Here is a 23,126-nt window from a genome sequence, read left to right as displayed (position 1 = left end):
GCCCTTGTTTTTTATTGTTGTCGGATAGGACAGAGAAATGGAGAGAGGGGGAGAGAAAGAGATACCTGCAGACCTGCTTCACTGCTTGGGAAGTAACCCCTTTGCAGATGGGGAGCCGGGGGCTTCAACTGAGATCATTGCACTTAGTACTATGTGTGCTTAACCCGGTATGTCACCACCTGGCCCCAGTAAACATTGAAACTTACCAGTGTAAGTTTTTCCAGCTGGTTCCTTTTCAGTTTTACTTCATTTTATTTATTTTTTTTGGGGGGAAGATACCATTATGATGTCCCCTCAGCCTTTCACTGTTTTTAATTACTTGGGTTATTTTGCATATGGGCGTGTTGTTTAATAAAGGACCGTTTAGTTCATTTCTGCCACCGGGGATGTGCTCAGAACCTATGTGACTCCTCTCCCGGAAATCTTTGTTTTACTCCTTTTCCTCTAGATAAAAGGTGAGACACACCACTGCTCCAACTGTCTGTGAAACTCCCCCCCTGCAGGTGCTCAAGCCTGGGTACTGTGCACAGTATCTGGTGCTCTCTTTTGGGTGAGCCACCTGTCAGCCCTCTTTCCGTATGATTTTTAAAATCAGTTTATTTCTACAAAATTTCTGTAATTTTTACTGAAGGAAACTGAAATCTTAATACTTTTTAAATTTATTTTTAACCTACAATCATGTATCTTTTTAAAAATACAGTCTGGAGCTTGAACCTAGAACCTAGTGCTTGTGATGCTACTGAGCCATCTCCCCTGCACGATTCTTATTTTATATTTTGAGAAAGAGACACCAAAGCATCATTTCACTAACTCATGGAGTGTCAGCTGGTGCTATGTATAGTATCAAGAAAACAAAGCCTTAAAAACCAATTTTCATCTACAGTTTGGTGTTTTCAGTATACAGACCATGGTTACATGTTTGTAAGACTTTTAACTATCTTTTAAAAGATTTATTTAGGGGGGTGGGAAGTGGTATGCCTGGTTAAGTGCACAAAATATAAGGACGAGTGCCAAGATCTGGGGTCAAGCCTCCAGCTCCCCACCTGCAGGGGGGACGCTTCACAATTGTGAAGCAGGTCTGCAGGTGTCTTTCTCTATCCCCTCTCAATGTCTCCATTCTATCCAATAAATTGAAAGAAAAAAAGGCCAGCAGGAGCAGGGGACTCATAGTGCAGGCACTGAGCCCCAGTGATAACCCTGGAAGCCAAAATAAAGGAGTGGACCTGTGCAAAGGTGACACATGCATCACCAGAGGTTGAGCTCAGGTCCCCATGCTTGAGTGCAACACTCTATCTATCACCTCCCAGATTGCCCCCTAAAGGGCTTTTTTTTTTTTTCCTGGTATATTTTTCTTATTCTTTGATTATAGAAATGTAATTTTTTCGGGTCGGGTGGTAGTGCAGTGGGTTAAGTGTACGTGGTGCAAAATGCAAGGACCGTCGTAAGGATCCTGGTTCGAGCCCCTGGCTCCCTACCTGCAGGGGTCTTTCTTCCCTCCTAATCAACAATAACAACCACAACGATAAAACAACCAGGGCAACAAAAGGTAAAAAAAAAAAAAAAGCCTCCAGGAGCAGTGGATTCATATGTAGTGCAAGCACCAAGCCCCAGCAATAATCCTGGAGGCAAAAAAAAAAGTAATTTTTTTTCTATGAATTTACTAAAGCAGCTTAATTCTAATAACTTTTTGAAGTTTTCCTTACACTTCTCTATTTAGACATTCCTTATAAACATGCTTTTAGTTTTTATTTTCTAAGTTGTGTGCTTTTATTGCATATTGAGAAAATGTATGATTTTGATTTTTTTATATTTTTTTATCTCCTAGCATCAGTCTAGAATAGTTAATGATTGTAGTGATGGGCCTGGGTGGTGGCACACACTACCATGTGCAAGGACCTGGGATCGAACATCTGTTCCACACCCACAGAGGGGATGCATTATATCGGTGACACAGGTGTCTTTCTCCCTTCTCTCAAACAAACAAAAATGGCTTCCCCAGAGATGACTATGGTGACAAGGAAAAAAAAAAAGGAAATAATTGTGGTTATAGTCATTTTAACATTTCTTTAGTGAGTGCTAAAATCTTAATCTCTGAGGCTGCCAGGGTGTCTGGCTGACCATGTGTTGCCAAACTCAAGCCCCCTCTCCCCACCTGCAGGAGGGGAGCTTCACAAGTGGTGCAGCAATGCTGCAGGTGTCTTCCTTGCTCCCTCTCTCTATCCCATCAAAAAAAAAAAAAAGATATCTGAATATAATTGTTTTTTTCTTCAATAAACATACAAAAAGGGGAAGATAATACAATGACTATCACTGCATCAAAGTAAAAAATTCTGGGGTGGGGGTACAATTGTTATGTGGAATACTGGGAAAGGTTACACATGTACAAACTTGACTGTAAACCATTAATCCTCCAGTATAGAAATTAAAAAAAACAAAAACAATGGCTATCCCTGAGCCCACTACTAAGATTAATATGTTAATCAACATTGTTTTATCAGGTGTACACATTTAAAAATAAACCGCTTACCACATCCACAAAATTTATCTGCTTGTAATATTCCTAATTCAGTTCAATTTTCCTTGTGTATATATTGTTCTGAAGCTGTCCTATTGTAACTTTAAATGGCCCTCTTGACTGATAAAACTTACCTTTAACTGCATGATTTTCTTTCTCAGAAAAAATGGAATATGTGATTTAATTCTCACCACTCTTAGTCACAGTGGTTTCCTGATATTCTTCCTAGTCAGAAGCAACCACTTATTTTCTTCTTGTTTCTGCAACTGTTTTATTAATGCACACATTTTCAGATTAAATTTAAAACTACCTACACATAGGACTTCCAGTTGCCCTTTCAAATGAGAAAAAAACTGACATCTCTTTAATGATACTTTCCAAGAACATGAGGGAAGTGCTAATTAACGTTAACCGGCAAATGGACACAACAAATAAAAACTTCGGTGTACTGGCTCAGCTTCTTGGTGTTTATATACAGTGGGAATTTTTAAGAGTTTTCTTTTGGTCTTCCACATTCACATATAAACCCTACAGAGTGAACAGATATCAGAAGAAAGGTGTTGAGTTTTTAAGCAAGTTTTATAACTGAACTAGTAATTTCAACCTTGCTGTTTCCTGTGAATAACACACAGTTGCGTTTCTGTAGTTTCAATCTCTCTTTTTTATTCTCTTGTGGAATGCTAGGTTTAATGTTACAGTATGGTTGTCAAAGCTACTGAAATGTGACAGATGCCCAGATCTAATCTAAATGACGTAGAACAGTATAACTAATGATTTCAAACAAAGTTATTCTACAGCTGAGGTCTGATGTTTTTTTAAACTGATGCCTATGTGAATGGCCAGCCACAAACCTTGGGAATATTTATTACCTGTACATGTATATACAAATATATGCACAGAGGCATGTATTAAATTATGTGAAATTTATAAAATTATATACATACACATACTTGCATACCTATATACAAAGACCCAGCCTCACAGTTAAGCTCACTTTCTCTAACACTAATCAGTTTTGTGCCCGATTGTTATTGCTGCCCAATATAACATGATTTTAGTGCCAATACCAAGCACCTTTTGCAGGATAGGCATATCTGCAGGATAGCATATCTGCGCATACAGATGTGTGTTTATGTATATGAAGGAGTCTTGTCTTCCTTTTCTGCTCAGCCATGCATTACTATAACAGTCTTTTTACCATAGGTTTTGTAAGTCTAAACAGTGTAAAATCTACTTCTGGAAAAACTCTATAGGTTCATAGTTACAAAAAATATATTATATATATGGTTGAAACCTATTGAGTATATATGTTCTCTGAATTGGGCTGTATCTTAGCCATTAGATAAATTAAAAAACAAAAACACAACAAACACCCTCTTAACAGGATGTTCTATATAGCCTTAAATAGACCATTGCTTGTATTCAGAAGTTGATATATTTTTAAAAGTTGACAAAATGATGTTAAAGATTTGAAAAACACTGTATCTGCATTACATATACAAAGGTGTCCACCAAGGGCCTGGTTCAGTTCATTGTCTAAGATTTTGATATTCCAAAGAGTGACCAGTATCATAGTTATACTTAAAAATTATGGCTCATTAAGGCTTTTGTAGAAAAAGCCCGACTTTTTAATCACTTATAAAAAACAAGTTCTATTTAAAAGAAAAAAATGTACATAAATACTAACACACTTATGGATATTATCCTATACAAAGTGACTGTGTAAAGGTAAGAGGCTCGTTCCCACTAAGAACACCTCATGGTAGCACATGTGAACCTGGTTTGGTTCTTCTGCTCCTATTCAGCATGTAAGATTTTGAATCATTTCACATTAATATTTAAATTTAATACAGTGCGAATATTTGAGAAAAACTTGTTCCCCCTAGTGAAACAAGAACCAGCGTTACGCTGAATATTTTTCAGATCTATTTACACACTGAGCTAAAAGTTCACCATAAACTTTGAAATTTGCTGAATATCAGCAGAAATGTAACTGAACTAGCAGCATTTTCATTTACAATATTTGATAGTTACTTGAGAGAATGCATAAAGTTTTCCAGGCTGTACTCTGAGTCATACTGCTCTTGATCCCAAAGATCACTCAGGTTTTCAAGGACTGATTTCATACTTGCTTTTCCAGAAGTAGAAGTATCAGCTTTTTCTGTTTTCCCATCCTTAAGGAAAATAAGTGGAAAGATGAAAATAAAAATTAACTTCAGAATTTATATTCTCCTTCAAAACGTCATGCTTTTAAAGCAAATATTCAACAGAATTAAAACTTTAAGTGATGGGGAAGTTCATGATCTCATTAGACAGTCTAAATAATTTTGCCAGTTTAAGACTACTTAGGAGCACAGCAAAGAACTAAATTTTACTGAGTCTGCATTGGTTTTTGTATATTATAAATGTGTATTAGTCAGATACAAATGGTCAATTTCCCCTCAAAATCATGAGAGTAATTTATAGATATTGTTTATTTACTTCATGATAGGAATCAGTATGGATTACTAAGCAAATTATCTCTTTATAAGAAAATATTACTGGATAGACATGGGGTGCGGTGAAGATGGGAAGAGGCACCTGCAGACTTAAGCAAGTTTTATATCTGAACTAGTAATTTCAACCTTGCTGTTTCCTGTGAATAACACACAGCTGTGTTTCTGTAGTTTCAATCTTTCTTTTTAATATTTATTTTTCCCTTTTGTTGTTGGGGAAGAGAAAGACAGACACCTGCAGACCTGCTTCACTGCCTGTGAAGTGACTTCTCTCATGTGGGGAGCCAGGGGCTCAAACGGGGCTCCTTGCGCTTTGCGCCACTGCCCAACACTCTCAATCTCTTTTTTATTCTCTTGTGGAATGCTAGGTTTAATGTTACAGTATGGTTGTCAAAGCTACTGAAATTAGGTGCACAACCACTTGGCCTCCAAGCACATTCAAAGTACAAAATAAAGCTAAGAAAACATACATTTAAAATGATCAAATATGGGGGTCGGGCAATAGTGCAGCAGGTGCAAAGCACAAGGATCCCAGTTCGAGCCCCCAGACCCCCACCTGCAGGAGGAGTTGCTTCACAGGCAGTGAAGCAGGTGTCTGTCTTTCTCCCCCCTCTCTCCATCCTATCCAACAGGGGCAACAAAAGGGAAAAATAAATCAACTTAAAAAAAGATCAAATATTAATAATTGTGTCGAAAGATCTTTTATGGCAACTCACTTTTCTGGATCATACCTCTGAGGACAGTACTACCCACTGAAAATCACCTCTAAGAATATTCTTTCAAACAGAGTCACTATTGATGGTAACAACCCAAACTTCCTAGCCTTTTTCAAAGTCATACATGTCTTATTCCCTCAACCTTACCTTGCAGGGCATGACTAAAGAACATTCCCTTCTTTCTGGTCATCTTTTAGGACTTTTCTAATTTGTTACTATTTAAAACATCTCCCAGAATCAGACTGATATTCTAAATGTGAACAAAGTACAATGGCACTACTTGCATACTACAATTCTGTAGTGACTAGTTAAATCACATTATATACGGACATTTCTCATCATATTTTATATGGATTACTGGTTCTATCATTCATAATAGTAGGGCTACTGTGTTTGAGAATTGATCGTAGGCACCCTTTCTAAGTGTTGGGGGGTGGTGGTGGTAGAAACACACACCTATGTCATCATAATCAGGGCCTCACTGCTCCAGGTCAAGTTTTTCATAGAGAAAGCAGCCACAAAGCTTCAGTATATATTGAGGCCCAGACTAAACTTGTGTCATGTGCATGACAAATATACCTTATTTTTTCTCTTTTTACAACTAGGTAATAACATAGGAATTGTCACTTCTACCAAGGGGGTATAATGCTCTAAGAAGTTAATCTCCCTATGGAGTTAAGAAGCAGATGTCGATCTTTCTCTCTCCCTCCCGTCCTATCAATCAAATCAAATCAAATCAAATCAAGAAGGTGGCTATAGGAGCAGTGGATTCGTGGTGCAGGCACTGAGGCCCAGCAATAAAGCCTGGAGGCAAAAAAAAAAAAAAAAAAAAAAAAAGCAGGGCCAGAAATATAGACCCATGCTAGCTGACTCCAGTGAGAGTTATCTTTTGGCAGAAAAGGGCTATGGAAAAACCTTAAGTAAAACATTTAGCAATTTAAACAGTCAAAACTTCAAACATCCACTAGTAGCCTGTAAGGATATATATCTAGTGTATATTGAAGTAAAATCCTTTCACTGTTCCACTGAATACTTTTTCAAATTTTAGATAGACATCACAGCACCAAAACCTCCTTTAGTGCACTATCCAAGTGAGCTATTTTTCTGGCCCCTATTTAATACTTTCACTACACAGTTCAGGAAGTATCTGCACCAATAAAAATATAGCAAACTGTGAAAATTCTTTACCTTATCAAGAGTAAACAGATCAAGGAGCTGATCTGTCCCCATACTCTGCAAACTAGAATTTTCTTGGCTAATAACAGTGTTTGCTATGTTCATCTTGAATTTCTGCAAACCCATTATTTTCTCTTCCAATGTTCCTCTGGTTATCAATCGGTACACATTAACCACGCGTTTCTAAATGAAAAAGAAAGTTAAGCCATTCTAGCACAAACAGATAGGTGTTTAGATTCATTAAGTCCAAGGGTTGCATACTCGTACTAAGTAGTGAGTACTTAACTATAATTAGGCTTACCTGGCAGTGTGAGTCACAGTATTAAGAATGACCAGTATCCTATGTTTACTTAAGCACCACCTCATGTAATACATGAGGAAATGGTGCCATAGACTTTGAGACTGGCATTAAAGACTACAGCACTTGGTAAGCTCAGACTGAGAACCTAGACCAAGGTTTTGTCTTTTGATGGGAGAATTTGCCCTGAGCATAGTCTTTTTATTTTAAAAAATAAGTTTTTTAATTTTTATTTATTTATTTATTTTTTAATATTTATTTTATTTATTTATTCCCTTTTGTTGCCCTTGTTTTATTGTTGTAGTCGTTGTTGGATAGGACAGAGAGAAATGGAGAGAGGAGGGGAAGACAGAGAGGGGGAGAGAAAGACAGACACCTGCAGACCTGCCTCACCGCCTGTGAAGCGACTCCCCTGCAGGTGGGGAGCCGGGGTTCGAACCGGGATCCTTATGCCGGTCCTTGTGCTTTGCGCCACCTGCGCTTAACCCGCGGCGCTACAGCCCAACTCCCAAAAAATATGTTTTATTTTAATGAGAGAGACCAGAGTGCTGCTCAGCTTATGGGGTGCTAGAGACTGAACCCTCAGGCATGAAAGTCTTCTTGCATAATTATGTTGCACCCCCCCCCCCATTTTATGTATGTTTTTATTATCACTGTGACTTCACCATTCCAGGTTGACTTTTTCAGATTGAGAAGCAGAGACAAAGACAGTTTAGCACCAAAGCTTCCTTTGTGGAAGCAGGCAGGCCACAAAGCCCAGTCATGCACACATTTTACCTGTCCTATGCGATGGGCCCGATCCATAGCTTGTAGGTCACGCATTGGGTTCCAGTCATGCTCCACAAATACCACTGTGTCAGCTCCCGTTAAGTTAAGCCCCAGGCCACCAACATGAGTTGTAAGTAGAAGAACATCGATGGATGGATCATTGTTAAACCTCAAAGTGTGAATATTAAGAAAATTAGTATGTTCCTAAGGTTTCTATTGCAAAAAGACTGTTTAATAATTAAAGAGTACACACAAACTAACATCCTCTAAAAGAAAACTAGGACTGGGGAGACAGCATAATGGTTATGCAAAAGACTTTACTGCCTGAGCCTCCAAAAAAGAAAACTATGGAAATATTATCCATTATGAACACTGATACAAAGACCCCGAAGAAAATCTTGGCAAATAGAATCCAACAGAATATCAAGACAATAGTTCGCCAAGAGCAAGTAGAATTTATCTCTGGAAAACAGGGATTGTTCAACTTCTGCAAATCAATCAATGTAACCATCATATCAACAAAAAATGTAACCATCATATCAAAAAAAAAAAAGATAAAAATCACAACTGATGATGAAAAGGCATTTGACAAGATCCGACACCCACTTATGATAAAGATACTCCAGAAACTGGGAGTAGGACAATTCCTCATCATAATAAAAACCATTTATGACAAACCCACAGCTAACATTATTCTCAATGGGGAAAAGCTGAAAGCTTTCCCTCTAAAATCAGGAACCAGACAAGGATGTCCACTTCTCCACTATTATTCAAAATATCCTTGATGTCCTGGCCACTGCAATCAGACAAAAGATATCAAAGGTATAAAGAAATTAAACTATCACTATTTGCAATGACTTGGTAATATACCTAGAGAACCCCAAACTACAGGCCACACTTAAGAAATTGTGCACTGGGGCTGGGTGGTGGTGCACTTGATTGAGCGTACATGTTATAATACACAAAGACCTGGGTTTGAGCCCCTGGTCTCCACCTGCAGGGTGGAAGCTTTTTGAGTGGTAAATCAGGGCTACAGGTGTCTGTCTCTCTCTCTCTCTCTCCCTATTTCCTCCTTCCCACTCGATTCTGGCTGTCTCTAGCCAATAAATAGATAGTTTAAGAGAGAGAAAAGAGAAGTAATGCACTCAGTAATTTTTTAAAATGTTTATTTTAATGACATCAATAACAACAATGAAATAACTACAACAACAATGAAAAACAACAAGGGCAACAAAAGGGAAAAATTAATAAATATAAAAAAATTTAAAAAAATGTTTATTTTATTGGGTGAAGATGGGCATAAATCGAGAGGAAAGGGGGTGATAGAAGGAGGAGACAGATCTGCAACACTGCTTCACCAGTCGTAATGCTTTCCCTTTGCAGGTGGGCAAGGGGCTTGAACCCAGGTCCGCCACCATCTGCCCCATTCTCCCTCCCCCCTTTATTAACCAGTTCTAGCCTATGATGGGGTGAGGGACTGAACCTGGGACTTCAGACCTCAGGCATGAAAGTCTTTTTGCATAACCATTATGCTATCTACCCCAATCCCTAATTGGAACACTTTATTTATTTGCCACCAGGATTGTTGCATGGGCTTGGTGCTGGCAAGGCTCCACTGTTCTCACTGGCCTTTTTTTCTTTTTTAATATTTTTAAAATATTTATTTATTCCTTTTTGTTGCCCTTGTTGTTTTATTGTTGTTATTGATGCCATTGTTATTGGATAGGACAGAGAGAAATGGAGAGAGGAGGGGAAGACAGAGAGGGGGAGAGAAAGATAGACATCTTCAGACCTGCTTCACCACCTGCGAAGTGACTCCCCTGCAGGTGGGGAGCTGGGGACTCAAACTGGGATCCTTAGCCGGTCCTTGCGCTTTGCGCCACGTGTGCTTAACCCGCTGCGCTACCGCCCGACTCCCCCTAGCCTTTTTTCCTTTATGATAGAGGGGAAGGGAGAAGTGGGGGGGTGAGGAGGAGGAGAGACACCAACAGCACTGCTGGTTTTGCTTTCTACTTCGGTCAGCTTCCACCTCATTCTCCGCCAAGACATAAATATCAGGCAAGAGATCTAAGCACACAAATAGTAAGCCCCCACCCCCACCAAAAAAAGGTAGAGGAGAAAGTCGCTATCCCTTCTCTTTACTGATGCTTTTCCTTTCTTTTAGAGTGCTTCCCTGATACAGTTCTATTATTTTATTTACTAAACAAGATACTGAATTTCATTTTATTGGTCTTGCTTTTAGAAAAGGATCTAGTTGAGTTTAATTATACAATCATAAAACACACTTGCAAATATCCAAAGAGAACATCTCACAGGCAAACTTCTACTTCAATAAATAATACATAGAGTAGTCTAGCATGATTTTAAGAGTTGTGGAACCTACTTACCGTGAAACAATGGAGTGCCTCTGCCCAGGAGGTATACTGCCATCTAATCTCAAATAAGTGACAGAGGGTAAGTGAGGTTTGAGAAGGTCATGTTCAACTATATCAAGCATGCTTTTAAGCTGACAGAAGATTAGTATCCTGTGCTGGGCCACAATCGACTCTGTACCACTCTCTGAAGTGCTTCCATTTCCCAAGCCACAGTCCAACAGCAACTAAGAAAACAAACAATATATATATAGGCATTCAGTAAAAGGAGATCAATCTTCCTCTGAGAGACATTTCTCTTTGTGGTAAGAAACAGTTAGACATGCCTGTCGTCTGGAAAGCAGATTAGCGCTGTGCTCATATGTTACCCCATCACCCTGCAGCTTCTAGCACAACTTTTGAAGCATTCAGGCTTAGAATTTCCTGGCCCTCTCTTCAGGAGATTATATAACATGCCTTTCTCCCTTTATCTTAGTTCTTTGAGGCTCACAAGCAACTCAATAAACTAAGAACAACAAAGACATCCAGGAAAAAATGCTTCATGAAGGATTATGATAGAACAAAGTGAAGAAAACTAAAAAGCGAAAGCAAAATTCATTATCACTGCAAAGAAAGAAGAGAGCCCAAAGCACGTATGTGGATCACCTGAATTTCAGTCAAGAGACTTTGCTACTCTATTTGCAGACCAAGACCTTTAATAGCAAGAACCACACTGCTGCCAGTCTCTGGTATTCACTGTTACTGAAGTGGTATGGCTCCTGCACATAGCAGGTCTAATAAACACGTGACCATGTTTGGATCTATCTGGGAAACAGATGTGTCAACAGTAATCTTGTATCTCTAGTTTGAGACAGTGAACTCTGCTCAAAATGCAATACCTTAATGCAGGATGCCTTCTCTTTTCTACTAATGAAATCTGTAGAAATTTAATAAAAGCTCAGACAGGAAACAATCAAATAGGCTACTCAGACGACCTTCAAATTTAATGTAAAACTCTCAAGGTGCTGTGTGGAAAAAGTTAACATAGAAGGTCTGAACTGAAGTTTTCTTAAAACAAAACAAACGGGGCCAGGTGGTGGCATACCTGGTTGAGTGTACATGCTACAAAAACAAAACAAATTTTTACTTGCATGGTGAGTTCTTGGCTGAATAAAGTTTGAAAACTTAAGAGTCAGGCATCTTTCCATCATTCATAACACAAGGTTGGCTTATACTATAAACTGCTATACAAACAATACGATTTATGCAGACGCTTGCTTTCTGGAGTTTAGAGTTTTGGTTCCCATTGGGCTTTACCACTGGGTAAAGTTTGGCTGCTGAGTCCTCAGTGATTTTTCCCAGCGGACAACAGAACATACTGTGCTGGGGAAGGAGCAAAGACTCTTTTTAACTTAATCCTTAAATTGTATTCACAATATTAGGGTGTTGAACAATCCACATTTCCACTGTTCCTAGGCTGATTTTTTTTTTCTTCCATTTTTATCATTTCAGACAGAATGAAAGATACCTCAGCACTGTTCCACCATCCTTGGAGCTTCCATGTGGCACTAGGTCTCCACATATGCTATGATGCTTGTCCTACTGGGTGAGCTAGACCCTGCTCTCAGTCTTTCATTTTTAAAAAATATTTATTCCCTTTTACCGCCCCTTTTTTAGCTTTATTGTTGTAGTTATTATTGTTGGTGTCATTGTTGCTGGATAGGACAGAGTGAAATGGAGAGAGGAGGGGAAGACAGAGAGGGGGAGAGAAAGACGGGCACCTGCAGACCTGCTTCACCGCCTGTGAAGCGACTCCCCTGCAGGTGGGGAGCCGGGGGCTCCAACTGGGTTCCTTACACTGGTCCTTGCACTTTGTGCCACCTGCACTTAGCCCGCTGTGCTATCGCCCGACTCCTTCTTTAAATTTTTAACAGACTGCCTTTTTCTCCCCCTTCTAGAGATCTGCTATACTATATACTTGTGAGGATTCCCTTCAATCTGATTCTTTTTTTTTTTTTTGCCTCCAGGGTTATTGCTGGGGCTCAGTGCCTGCACCACGAATCCACTGCTCCCGGAGGCTATTTTCCCCCACCCCTTTTTTTGTTGCTGTTGGACAGGACAGAGAGAAAGGAAAGACAGAGACACCTGCAGATCTGCTTCACCACTTGTGAGGCGACCCCTGCTGCAGGTGGGGAGCCGGGGGCTCGAACTGGGATCCATAGCTTAACCCACTATGCTATCACCTGACCCCCTCAATTAGAATTTTAAAAAATCTAGTTCCAGTAATCATTCCTAAAAAGTGTATGTAAAAATCCTACTTAGGCAGCTTTAGGAGAGTCTGACTGTGGTACCCAGTATAAAGAATGTACTATCTCCACAGATTTTTAAAAAGCTAGATTGCTAGAATGTGAGACTTTACCAGAATGTTATGCACATTCAGTGATCTGCAGTATCAAAAACCTTACAGATAACTAATCATATCAAGGATGATGACTCCTTCCTGGAGCCCTGCTGAGAGGAGTAGAGTACTGCCACTGTGGAAAAGTTTGGCAGCTCCTGAAAAAGAATTGCAATTTCACTCCTAATTCTATATCCAAAAGAATTAGGAACAGGGACTTTTAAACCTATGTTCGCTGCAGTATTAGTTAAATGGCAGATAACCAAAACACAGCAACAACCCAAGTGTTCATCAATACATAAATGGCAACATAAACTGCTACATCATTATCATTATAATTTATGACTCAGTAATAAATGTGAATGAAGTGCTGATACATACTACACTATGAATGAATTTTCAAAACAAGTCAGTCACAAAGGGGCAGTTATGATTTCACTTGTGGTAAAATTTTTAAAAATATTTTATTCATTTATTAATGAGAAAGATAAGAGAGAGAGAACAAGAACTGGCACATGTGCTGCCAGAGACTGAACTCAGGGTTTCATGCTTGAGAGCCCAATGCTTTATCGCTGCTCCACCTCCCCAACCACTATTTTTATTTATTTTTTTGCCTCCAGGGGTTATTGCTGGGGCTTGGTAACTGCACTACGAATCCATTGCTTCTGGCAGCCATTTTTGTTACCATTGTAGGGATAGGACAGAGAGAAATTGAGAGATGGGGAAGATAGAGAAGAAGAAAGATAAGACACCTATAGACCTGCTTCACCACTTGTAAAGCAACAGCCCTGCAGGTGGGGAGCTGGGGTCTTAAACTGGGAACCTTAAGCCAGTCCTTGCGCCATGTGCACTTAACCCACTGCACTACCACCCGGCCACTGTGAATATTATTATCACCAAAAACAACACACCTAAAAATGTCCAAGTGGCCTTATTACATGCTTAGATCTTACTATAATTTCTTTTTTTTTCCACAAAATTTTAACAAACCATATTAACAACAACAAAAAAGGTAAACAAAACAGTAATCTTTTAGAAAAACAAATATACCTAGTGTTTTACATCAGGAATGTGCAACTCATCACCAATGTATCCCAGAACCTCATCGAATCAGAGCCCCACCCCACTAGGAAAATATAGACACAGGCTGGCGTATGGATCCACCTGCCAACATCCATGTCTAGTAGAGAAGCATTTACAGAAGCCTGACCTTTCACCTTCTGCACCCCAAAAACAATTTTAATCCATACTTCTAGCAGGGTAGAAATGTTGTGGGGGGAGTCCAGCTGTAGCATAGCGGGTTAAGCGCAGGTGGCACAAAGCGCAAGGACCAGCATAAATCCCCAGCTCCACACCAGCAGGGGAGTTGCTTCACCAGTGGTGAAGCAGGTCTGCAGGTGTCATTCTTCCTCATCTTCCCCTCCTCTCTGTCCTATCTAACAATAACATCAGTAACTACAACAATAAAACAACAAGGGCAACAAAAGGGAATAAATATTTAAAAAAAAAAAAAGGAAAGAAAAGAAATGTTAGGGGGAAGATGACCAGAGGATTCTGAACTCCAATTCCATTCAGACCCAGAGAGGAGGGTAAAAAAGGAGGACAGGGAGTCGGGCTTTAGCGCAGTGGGTTAAGCGCACGTGATGTGAAGCGCAAGGACCAGTGTAAGGATCCCAGTTTGAGCCCCCGGCTCCCCACCTGCCGGGAAGTTGCTTCACAGGTGGTGAAGCAGGTCTGCAGGTGTCTGTCTTTCACTCCCCCTCCTCTCTGTCCTATCCAACAATGACATCAATAACAACAACAATAATAATTATAGCAACAATAAAAAAAAGGCAACAAAAGGGAAAACATAAATACAAAAAAAAAAAGAACATTCAAAGTAGTAATAGGTGTAAGTGTGACTCTTTAAGAGAAGATGGGACCATGGAAAAAATGGTCAAATATATACAAATATGGACAGACAGTTGTAGAAATAATAGTTATCCCATTATCTGTGACCTTGGGACAACTGCTGTAGCTTCCAATGGAGGGAAAGGGGGCACAATGGTGGGAACAGTGTAGAATTCTACTCTTTTTAATATTAAGTCACCAATAGAACTAAAAGGAAAATAATAAAAAGGAATGTGTAACACTTATTAAAATATTACTTACTTGTTTCAAAGCTGAGAGTTTAGGAGCATGCTGAATATCATGAAGAGAAGAATTCTGAACTGCCAGTTTTTCAGTAGTACTCTTGAACTCTGGATGTTGAGGTGTTAACACTAACGCTGGATGGTTGCACAGTTTACGCAAGTACTGCAATGCCTTGAAGGGGGGAGCATACAGTCATTTCATCACATGTCATCGACAAATCTATCTCAGAATCTTTCCCTATGTTACTCATCTGTCTAGATGCCACCCCACTCCTATCACTTAGTCAAGAATCAGCTCAAATATCTCATCTTTGCTTCTTTTACAGCTTTTATATATTTTACGAGAGCATTTTATGAAGTTTACAAATTGCACTATTTATGCCTGTTTTCCCATTAGATGATGAGTCTCTCATGGCAAAGAGTACCTTATTCACTAGTTCCTATAACGTCTTTCCCAGTCAAAATGCCTGAAATTGTTTACAGATGCTTATAGAACCAGGCAACACTTCCTAGACAATGGTATAACAATATCATGAGCCTCTACATCTACAAACACCTTCTCTTTACACAATACCGGTTAAGTTTGGTAGAATGGAGAGGAGAAGGTAGAGCTAAGTGGTTATGTTTAAGAAACTTCAAGTGTTATGTCTGAGAATTGGAGCCCTACAGGGGCTTCTTCTTTGTTTTATTCAATTCAACCATTACCTTGGCTTATGATTTAGAACTCCCCTTGGCACCTGTATTAATTAAGGTCCACTGACAAAGTTCAATGGTAGGCTGCTAAGAACTATTATAGAAACTCTGGGAGAGGTTGATGTCTTTTCTTTCCTCTTCTACTTCTAAAAACGTGAAAGTATATGGTCTGGGAGGTGGCACAGTGGCCAAAGCATTAGACCCTCAGGAGTGAGGTCCTGAGTTCAATTCCTGGCAACACCTGTACCAGAGTGCTGTCTGGTTCTTTCCCCTTAATAATAAAATCCTTAAAAAACAAAACAAAACAAACAAACAACAACAAAAAAAAACAGCATTTAGTTTATCACTGGCAAGGTGATCTGGAGGGTTTTTTGGCAAGATGTTTTAATATTTGACACTATCAATTTCAATATCTGACACTATCACTCATTATTCCCTTGAGCACACATGGAATTATCTGTCTCCCCATAGCTGCATGATACAATCCTTGTTCAAATGTCAGCTTCTCAGAGAAGTTATCCTTGACTTCTCCATTAGAAACCAGAATCTAGGGAGTCGGGCGGTAGCTCAGTGGGTTAAGCGCACTGGTGCAAAGCGCAAGGGCCAGCTAAGGATCCCGGTACGAGCCCCTGGCTCCCCATCTGCAGGGGAGTAGCTTCACAGGCAGCGAAGGAGGTCTGCCTATCTAACAATGATGATATCAATAACAACAACAATAACTACAACAACAGTGGAAAAACAACAAGGGTAACAAAAGGGAAAATAAATAAATAAATATAAAAAAGAAAAGAAAAGAAACCAGAATCTATGTGACTGCTATACTGCTTTCTTACTCATTTTTCATCTCTACATAATATTTTTAAAATAGGCTGTAATCTGTACCTGGAACACATGGCCCGTAGCTTTAAGCTTTGGTTTTTCAGTTTCTTCAGAAAGTGCAGCTGAAGAAACTGTTTCATCGACATCACACTTGGCACGAGACTTAGCAAAATCTTCATACAGCTGAACCTGCAAAATTGCCACCATACAAATAGCATACTTGCTTTTAATTGTTCAAAACATAACAAGGAAAGTCCAACAACAGCAGTAATTTAAATTACAGCTGAATAAAACAAACTAAGACACTATACTTCATTACTAATTCCAGGTTATTCACTCGCTTCATCATGGGAGAGCGAGGGCCTTGAGCATGCATGATTACCACTCCCCTCACCCCTACCCCCCACACAGTCAGAGAGTGGGAGACACCACAGTATCAGTTTCCTCCAGTTCCATAATGTGGTGCTAGGGCTAAGCCTGGGTTGACTGTATGGTAATGATAAGGCACATGAAGAGATATCATTCTGGCCCTGTAAATAGTCTTTAAAGATTCATTGACCATTTAATAGAGAACTAGATATGCAATACTGAGAAATCAAACTTGAGACTTCATTCACACAAGCCTGGTCCTATCTCCTAAAGCTAATTCCCTAGATGCACAAAGCAGTGTCTCAACAAATACACAACTAATATTCACAACCACAATTACAAGATTTCTGACCTGGAGAGGACTAAGCGTACAATAATAGTCTTGAATGATTTTGGGAGGAAGATCCTGCAAAACATCTTCTTTCATTCTTCTCAAAAGAAATGGCAGAACTTGGCGGTGCAGTGCATCCATTGCAAGAACACCTTGTAAGAGAGGAGAAAAAGTCTCACAGAAGTTAGGGATTGATGTGGAACTATACATTGTAATCTTACAATCTTGTAACATACTATTAATAACAAATAAACAAATTAAGCTAGGAAATCCAGTATATTTACTTGCACAGAGTAGATAAAACTATTCTCATACCTGCTTCTTGTTCTCGACTGGAGCTTCGAGCATCTCTACTTGCTAATATTGGTTTGCCATATCGAGCAGCAAACTGGCGCTCAGTTCCCAAAAATCCTGGCATGAGGAAATCAAATAGTGACCACAGCTCCAAAACGTTGTTCTGAATTTAAGAAAGGAACATCAATTATACTTTGTACTGGAATTATCTCTCTCAAAAGATTCATTTACTTCAGAAAGAGAGAGAACCAGAACATAATTCTAGCACATGCAAGCGCCTGGACCCACACTTGAGATTTCACTGCCTGGGTGTCCTATCTTTGCACAGCTGGCTCTGACTCTGAAAGAGTTTTTATTTTCCTCATCTGTATTTTCACACTAATAAAGGTTTCTCGCTCCACTTAAGATTTTTAAATTTCATTTTATATGTGTACGTTTTCTACTAAATTTTAAAATGCATACAATTAAGTTATCTATTGTGGTTACTGAAGTCTTAGTGTTCAGCTCAATGGACAAAACCCTGACATTAATAGTCTATTACCATCCTCAGAGATTACTTTGTGTTTACCTATTAACTGGAGAATGGCAGAAGCTACGATTCCATCAGAGCTGGTTTTCCTGGTTAGGTGAGAGCATTTGTAACTACTGGGCTATTGGGAAAGTCATGACATATTTTCTTCTATGCAAAAATGTGTGATGACTTTTCCAATAGCCCATTAAGTCCTCTGGAAAATAACAGAATCTTTTTCCCCTCTTTAATTGCCATCAGGGCTATCACTGGGGCTCAGTGTCTTGCTGGCAGCTTCCCCCCCTCCTTTGTTATTATTATTTTTTAATTTGATAGAAGAGATAGGGAGGGAAAGAGGAAGAAAGACACCTACAGCACTGTTAGTGAAGCTGGCCCCTTGCAGGTGGGGACTGGGGGAGCATGAACTGGGGGAGCAAATATCTGGATATTTGCATAGTACGATGTGTGTTCAACAGTGGCACCTCTGTCCAACCCAACAGAAACTTTCTAAAGCACCTTAAGACATTTACATCTTCACCCATCTCTTTCCATTTCCAATTATGTTTCTAGAATTTCTTCCTTCTACTGAATCTTAAGCATAGGTACAGACACCTATACTATATGATCTTCTATACTCTGAACACGAGACTTCTGAACACGAAACTTCTATTAACGTAGCCTAAAACTACATTTTTAAAACATGTATGCACACACAATGCCACTGAGCAGTCTCCCCAGTCCAATTTTTAGTCTTTTTAAAAATATTTACTTATTTATCCCCTTTTGTTGCCCTTGTTGTTTTATTGTAATTATTACTGCTGTTGTTGTTGTTGGATAGGACAGAGAGAAATGGAGAGAGGAGGGGAAGACAGAGAGGGGGAGAGAAAGATAGACACCTGTAGACCAGCTTCACCGCCTGTGAAGCAACTCCACTGCAGGTGGGAAGCCGGGGACTGGAACCGGGATCCTTATGCTGGTCCCTCAGCTTTGCGCTACTGCCCGACTGTTTTTTTTTTTTTTTTTTTTAAGAGAAGGGCAAGGGAGGCAAAGGCATCAAAGCATCACTCCATCATCCATGAAGTTCCCTTGGTGTTTTCCATGATGACTCTAATGTGTACCAGGAATCAAATCCAGAATCTCACACTTGCTCAAGGCAGGAGTTTTACCTGCTGAAACATTTCCCAGATCCTGAAATAACATTTTATAAATTTTAAAACTTGGCTTGCTCAGATACTGATGCATATTGAATGAGCCATTGTAAAACTGATAATTACTGGGAAGTATTCCTACAAATTAAAAAAGTTCATTTTCTCAAGTTTGTCTTCACAGTGTGTGTGTGTTGTTTCAAAGGATTAACAGTAAATAATTACCTGGATTGGTGTTCCAGAAAGAATAATCCTATAATTAGCGGTTAGTTGTTTGACCGCTTTTGATAATTTTGTTTTTCCATTTTTGATGACATGACCTTCATCAAGAATACAGTAGTTAAATTTAATGTTTCTATGGGAAAGGAAACAGAAAAATTTAGAATATTTAAAAAATTTTTTATATTATTTATTTTCCCTTTTGTTGCCTTTGTTGAAATTTAGAATATTTTACAGTATATTAGGAACTATATGAAGAATTTTTAGTTCAATCACCGTACCACCATAAGCCAGAGCCGAGCATCGCTCTGGTGGTGGGGGGGGGGATTTTTAATGCAGGAAAATAATAAGGTTCTTCAAATTTGAAACTAATTTGTCCTAGAGGGGAAAAAAAAAAATCTTACCTAAAGAAATCTATGTCATTCCTCACAACATCATATGAAGCCACTATTAGATTGTGTCTTTTTACCTGATGCTGTAACCTGTATTTAAAAATAGCAGTATTAGGAAGTGAGGCATGTGTAAGTTTTGTAGTATATCTTCAAAAAGGAAACTAGTTACCACTGTATAAAGTCTTTTCAATCTGTCTTATGGATCTCAACATTTCTTTTTTCTTACATTATAACCATTATATACATTATAATATATTACATTATGTTTCTGTTATAGAAAGCCCAGTTTTATGACTTGCTGCACTCAAGTCTTCTTAGAAAAGAAATAGATACCTAATTCAAAATGTAGTAGACACTATTTGCCAACATCTCTTTCTTTACTACTCCATGAGCTAAAATGTAGGTGAGGGCTGTTAACCAGGTCTTCCCACAATCACCAAAGAGATGAACCATCTAACTCAAGAAGAGCCAATTAACAATATTGTTTCCGTAAATCACAGGGGCTATAATCTCAGGGTATGACCCAAGCAAGGGCAATCATTATCCCTAGTACTGATATATTCTTAATGGGAGAGAGATCTGTTTACAGCAACTGCCAGCTAGAAGTGGGTGTGAGGTTATCCATGTTCACCTTACCCATCTATTACAGACTGAAGTCTAGCAGAAAACAACAGCACAAGTTGCATATGGATTGAAGAGAAAATGAGGGTAATGTAGATGTGTCTGAAATAAGAATCTACTCTTGAAATTCTGTTTAGTGGGTTAATGAATTTTCTATTTGCTTCAGCAATTATGCTGAGTTTCTATCATTTGTAAATAAGCATGGAATGTTCCTACTCATGACCACAGAATGTGAGCTCAGATCTAGAGGGATGTAGAGGTCACATAGGCTCCTAAGCTAATTATGGGCCCCAGATCACATCAAATTGATAGGGTTCACAGTCAACAGTATTTATACACCTTTCCCATATTAGGGAGCTACTCTCTTCCCTGATCCAGCTTTCTGGTCCTTTTCACAGCCATGACATCATCTCCCTAGACAATAACTCGGATCCACCTGCATATCAGATTTCAGGCTCAGGCAAAAAACAAACAAACAAAAACCACTAGTATAGCTACAGGCCCTTTGAAATATAACTAAAATATGCCTACTAGCTATCTACAAAATGGAGGAACCCCCCCCCCTCCCAACACTTCATCTGCACTATTCCAGCCTTTAGGTCTATGATTGGTCAACAATTTGTTTGGCTTTGTATGTTAACACTCTTTTCAGCCACCAGGTTCCAGATGCTAGCAGGATGCTGACCAGACTTCCCTGGACAGACAACCCCACCAATGTGTCCTAGAGCTTTGCTTCCCCAGAGCCCTTCCCACTAGGGAAAGAGAGAGGCAGGCTGGGAGTATGGATCAACCTGTCAACCTGTCCCTGTTCAGCAGGGAGGCAATTAGAGAAGCCAGACCTTCCACCTTCTGCATCCCACAATGATCTTGGGTCCATACTCCCAGAGGGTTAAAGAATAAGAAAGCTATCAGGGGAGGGGATGGGATACGGAGATCTGGTGGTGGGAATTGTGTGAAGATGTACCCCTCTTATCCTATGGTTTTGTTAATGTTTCCTTTTTATAAATAAAAAAACTAAAAAAATACTCAAAAAAAAAAAAAAAACCAACAAAAGCAATGGAGAAATAGCTCAACTGGTAGAGCATTGGGCCTATATGCTTGAGGTTCCCAGTTCAACCCCTAGTATTACATGTACTAGAATGAACTCTGGCTTCTTTCTCTCCTCTGTCTCATGTGAAACCTCTCTCATATGTAATCAATAAAGTAACTCTTTTTATTTTATTTTATTTATTTATTCCCTTTTGTTGTCCTTGTTGTTTTATTGTTGTAGTTATTATTGTTGTTGTCGTCGTTGTTGGATAGGACAGAGAGAAATGGAGAGAGGAGGGGAAGACAGGGGGAGAGAAAGATAGACACCTGCAGACCTGCTTCACCGCCTGTGAAGCGAACTTCCCTGCAGGTGGGGAGCCGGGGTTCGAACCGGGATCCTTATGCCGGTCCTTGTGCTTTGCGCCACCTGCGCTTAACCCGCTGCGCTACAGCCCGACTCCCAATAAAGTAACTCTTAAACACACACACAACAATAACAACAAAAACACCTAGGGAATGCTATGATCACAAAGCTCCCTCAAAAGAGAATAGCTTTTTACAAAACTTTGTGAATTTTAATAAGTTTCACTGATTTTATCATCACAGGCAACCCTTTTCATTTTTGTCTTCCTAAGGGACCTCTCACACACATGATTTCACCACTCCAGGCTGACTTTTCCAAATGTTTTCCCCAGTGCTGTAGCACTCCCAGGTGACGTACTCCTGGGTCCTCTGTGTGGCTAATGCTGGGCCCTGGCAGGTGAACTATCTCATTGGCCCTATACATCCCCACCCCCATTTTCTTAAATAGGCTAAGTTTCTGTCTTACAACCCAAAAACACTAAATATAGTTCCTTTTAAATTACTTTTATTGTTACAAACTACTGAAAATGTTAATTTTTTTTTTTTTTTTGGTTGTAAATCTCTTACCTTATTCTTTCAGTTGGAGGTCCAGTGTAGTGTAATGGATTGAGATATTCTCTGGAGCAAAATTTACCTACTTCATCCACCCAGTGACCTGTTAGTGTTGGTGGACAAACTACCAAGGAAGGAAGTGGCATACATTCTGCCAATTTTGATCTTGCATATTCCTGGGCCCTTTACAATAGCAAACACAATAAATTAACCAGCCTGTTCACGTTTCTCAACAGCAAAAAGTATTCTTTTGTCTAGTTGAAATATTGTTATTTATTCTATGAGAGAGAGGAACACCACTCAGCCGCCTGAAGTGTCAGGGACCAAATACGCAGGCCTCGATATGCAAAGAATGCCCTCTACCCACTGATCCAGGAAGCCTTTTTAAAAAAAAAAAAAAAAAAAAAAAAAGAACATTCTCAATTACCTGTGACAGTGGTCTCCTGCTAGAATGCAGATGGACTGGAGAGTTTTTCCTAAACCCATATCATCACACAGAATTCCATGAAGTTTATACTTATTAAGAAATGCTAACCAGTTCACACCATCCTAAAAGTTGTGAGAAAGAGAAAAAATACAAATGTGAACATATCATTAAAGTTCTTGCAAAGACATCTTTGCACAGATTAAAGACAACAACAATTTTTACAGGTGAGAGAAGTAAATGAGCTTAAAAAGAAACGAACAAAAGATGGTACTAACTCAGTTTTTAAAACCCTCTAAGATACATTTGAAAGCAGCAGTCATTATTTATATTAAAAATAATAAGTATAAAATACCTGCTGATATTTCCTGAGTTCAGCATTGATTGGTACTGGAATTTTATAATTTTCTAATTTTTTTCCATCTAACAATTGCTCCAAAAAATGTCGCTCTTTGGCTTTCAATTGGATTAATTCTTCTGACATATTTGGAGGGTCTGGAATTCCTGCCTAAAATGAT

The 23,126-nt window shown here is 39.2% G+C and overlaps 2 protein-coding genes across 4 annotated transcripts in view; one reads left to right on the top strand and one right to left on the bottom strand.

Moving 5' to 3' along the window:
- The window catches only part of CPEB3 (cytoplasmic polyadenylation element binding protein 3), a 306,673-nt gene extending 294,973 nt beyond the window's left edge, over positions 1-11,700 (top strand). Inside the window, exon 11 of the mRNA XM_060192002.1 lies at positions 10,816-11,700. Within this exon, the coding sequence (XP_060047985.1) occupies positions 10,816-10,908 (93 nt within the window). The 3' untranslated portion in view covers positions 10,909-11,700. The remainder of the gene's footprint in view (positions 1-10,815) is intronic.
- The window catches only part of BTAF1 (B-TFIID TATA-box binding protein associated factor 1), a 106,250-nt gene continuing 85,974 nt past the window's right edge, over positions 2,851-23,126 (bottom strand). For 2 of the 3 annotated variants that reach the window (XM_060191933.1, XM_060191932.1), the window contains exons 26-39: positions 22,964-23,116; positions 22,612-22,733; positions 22,200-22,367; positions 19,632-19,709; positions 19,234-19,363; positions 17,377-17,518; positions 17,083-17,213; positions 16,425-16,550; positions 14,869-15,021; positions 10,356-10,567; positions 7,978-8,137; positions 6,915-7,085; positions 4,550-4,689; positions 2,851-3,043 (exon numbers count right to left, since the gene is read on the bottom strand). In XM_060191933.1, the coding sequence (XP_060047916.1) occupies positions 3,031-3,043; positions 4,550-4,689; positions 6,915-7,085; positions 7,978-8,137; positions 10,356-10,567; positions 14,869-15,021; positions 16,425-16,550; positions 17,083-17,213; positions 17,377-17,518; positions 19,234-19,363; positions 19,632-19,709; positions 22,200-22,367; positions 22,612-22,733; positions 22,964-23,116 (1,899 nt within the window). In that variant the 3' untranslated portion in view covers positions 2,851-3,030. Of the gene's footprint in view, positions 3,044-3,152; positions 4,690-6,914; positions 7,086-7,977; positions 8,138-10,355; positions 10,568-14,868; positions 15,022-16,424; positions 16,551-17,082; positions 17,214-17,376; positions 17,519-19,233; positions 19,364-19,631; positions 19,710-22,199; positions 22,368-22,611; positions 22,734-22,963; positions 23,117-23,126 lie in introns of those variants that run through there. The other variant, XM_007516800.3, reaches the window with a different exon arrangement.

Source organism: Erinaceus europaeus, chromosome 1 (genome assembly GCF_950295315.1).
Source record: "Erinaceus europaeus chromosome 1, mEriEur2.1, whole genome shotgun sequence".
In the NCBI taxonomy this organism is placed as follows: Eukaryota; Metazoa; Chordata; class Mammalia; order Eulipotyphla; family Erinaceidae; genus Erinaceus; species Erinaceus europaeus.
Note: the sequence above shows the minus strand (reverse complement) of the source record. Positions and strands in the feature narration are given on the sequence as shown.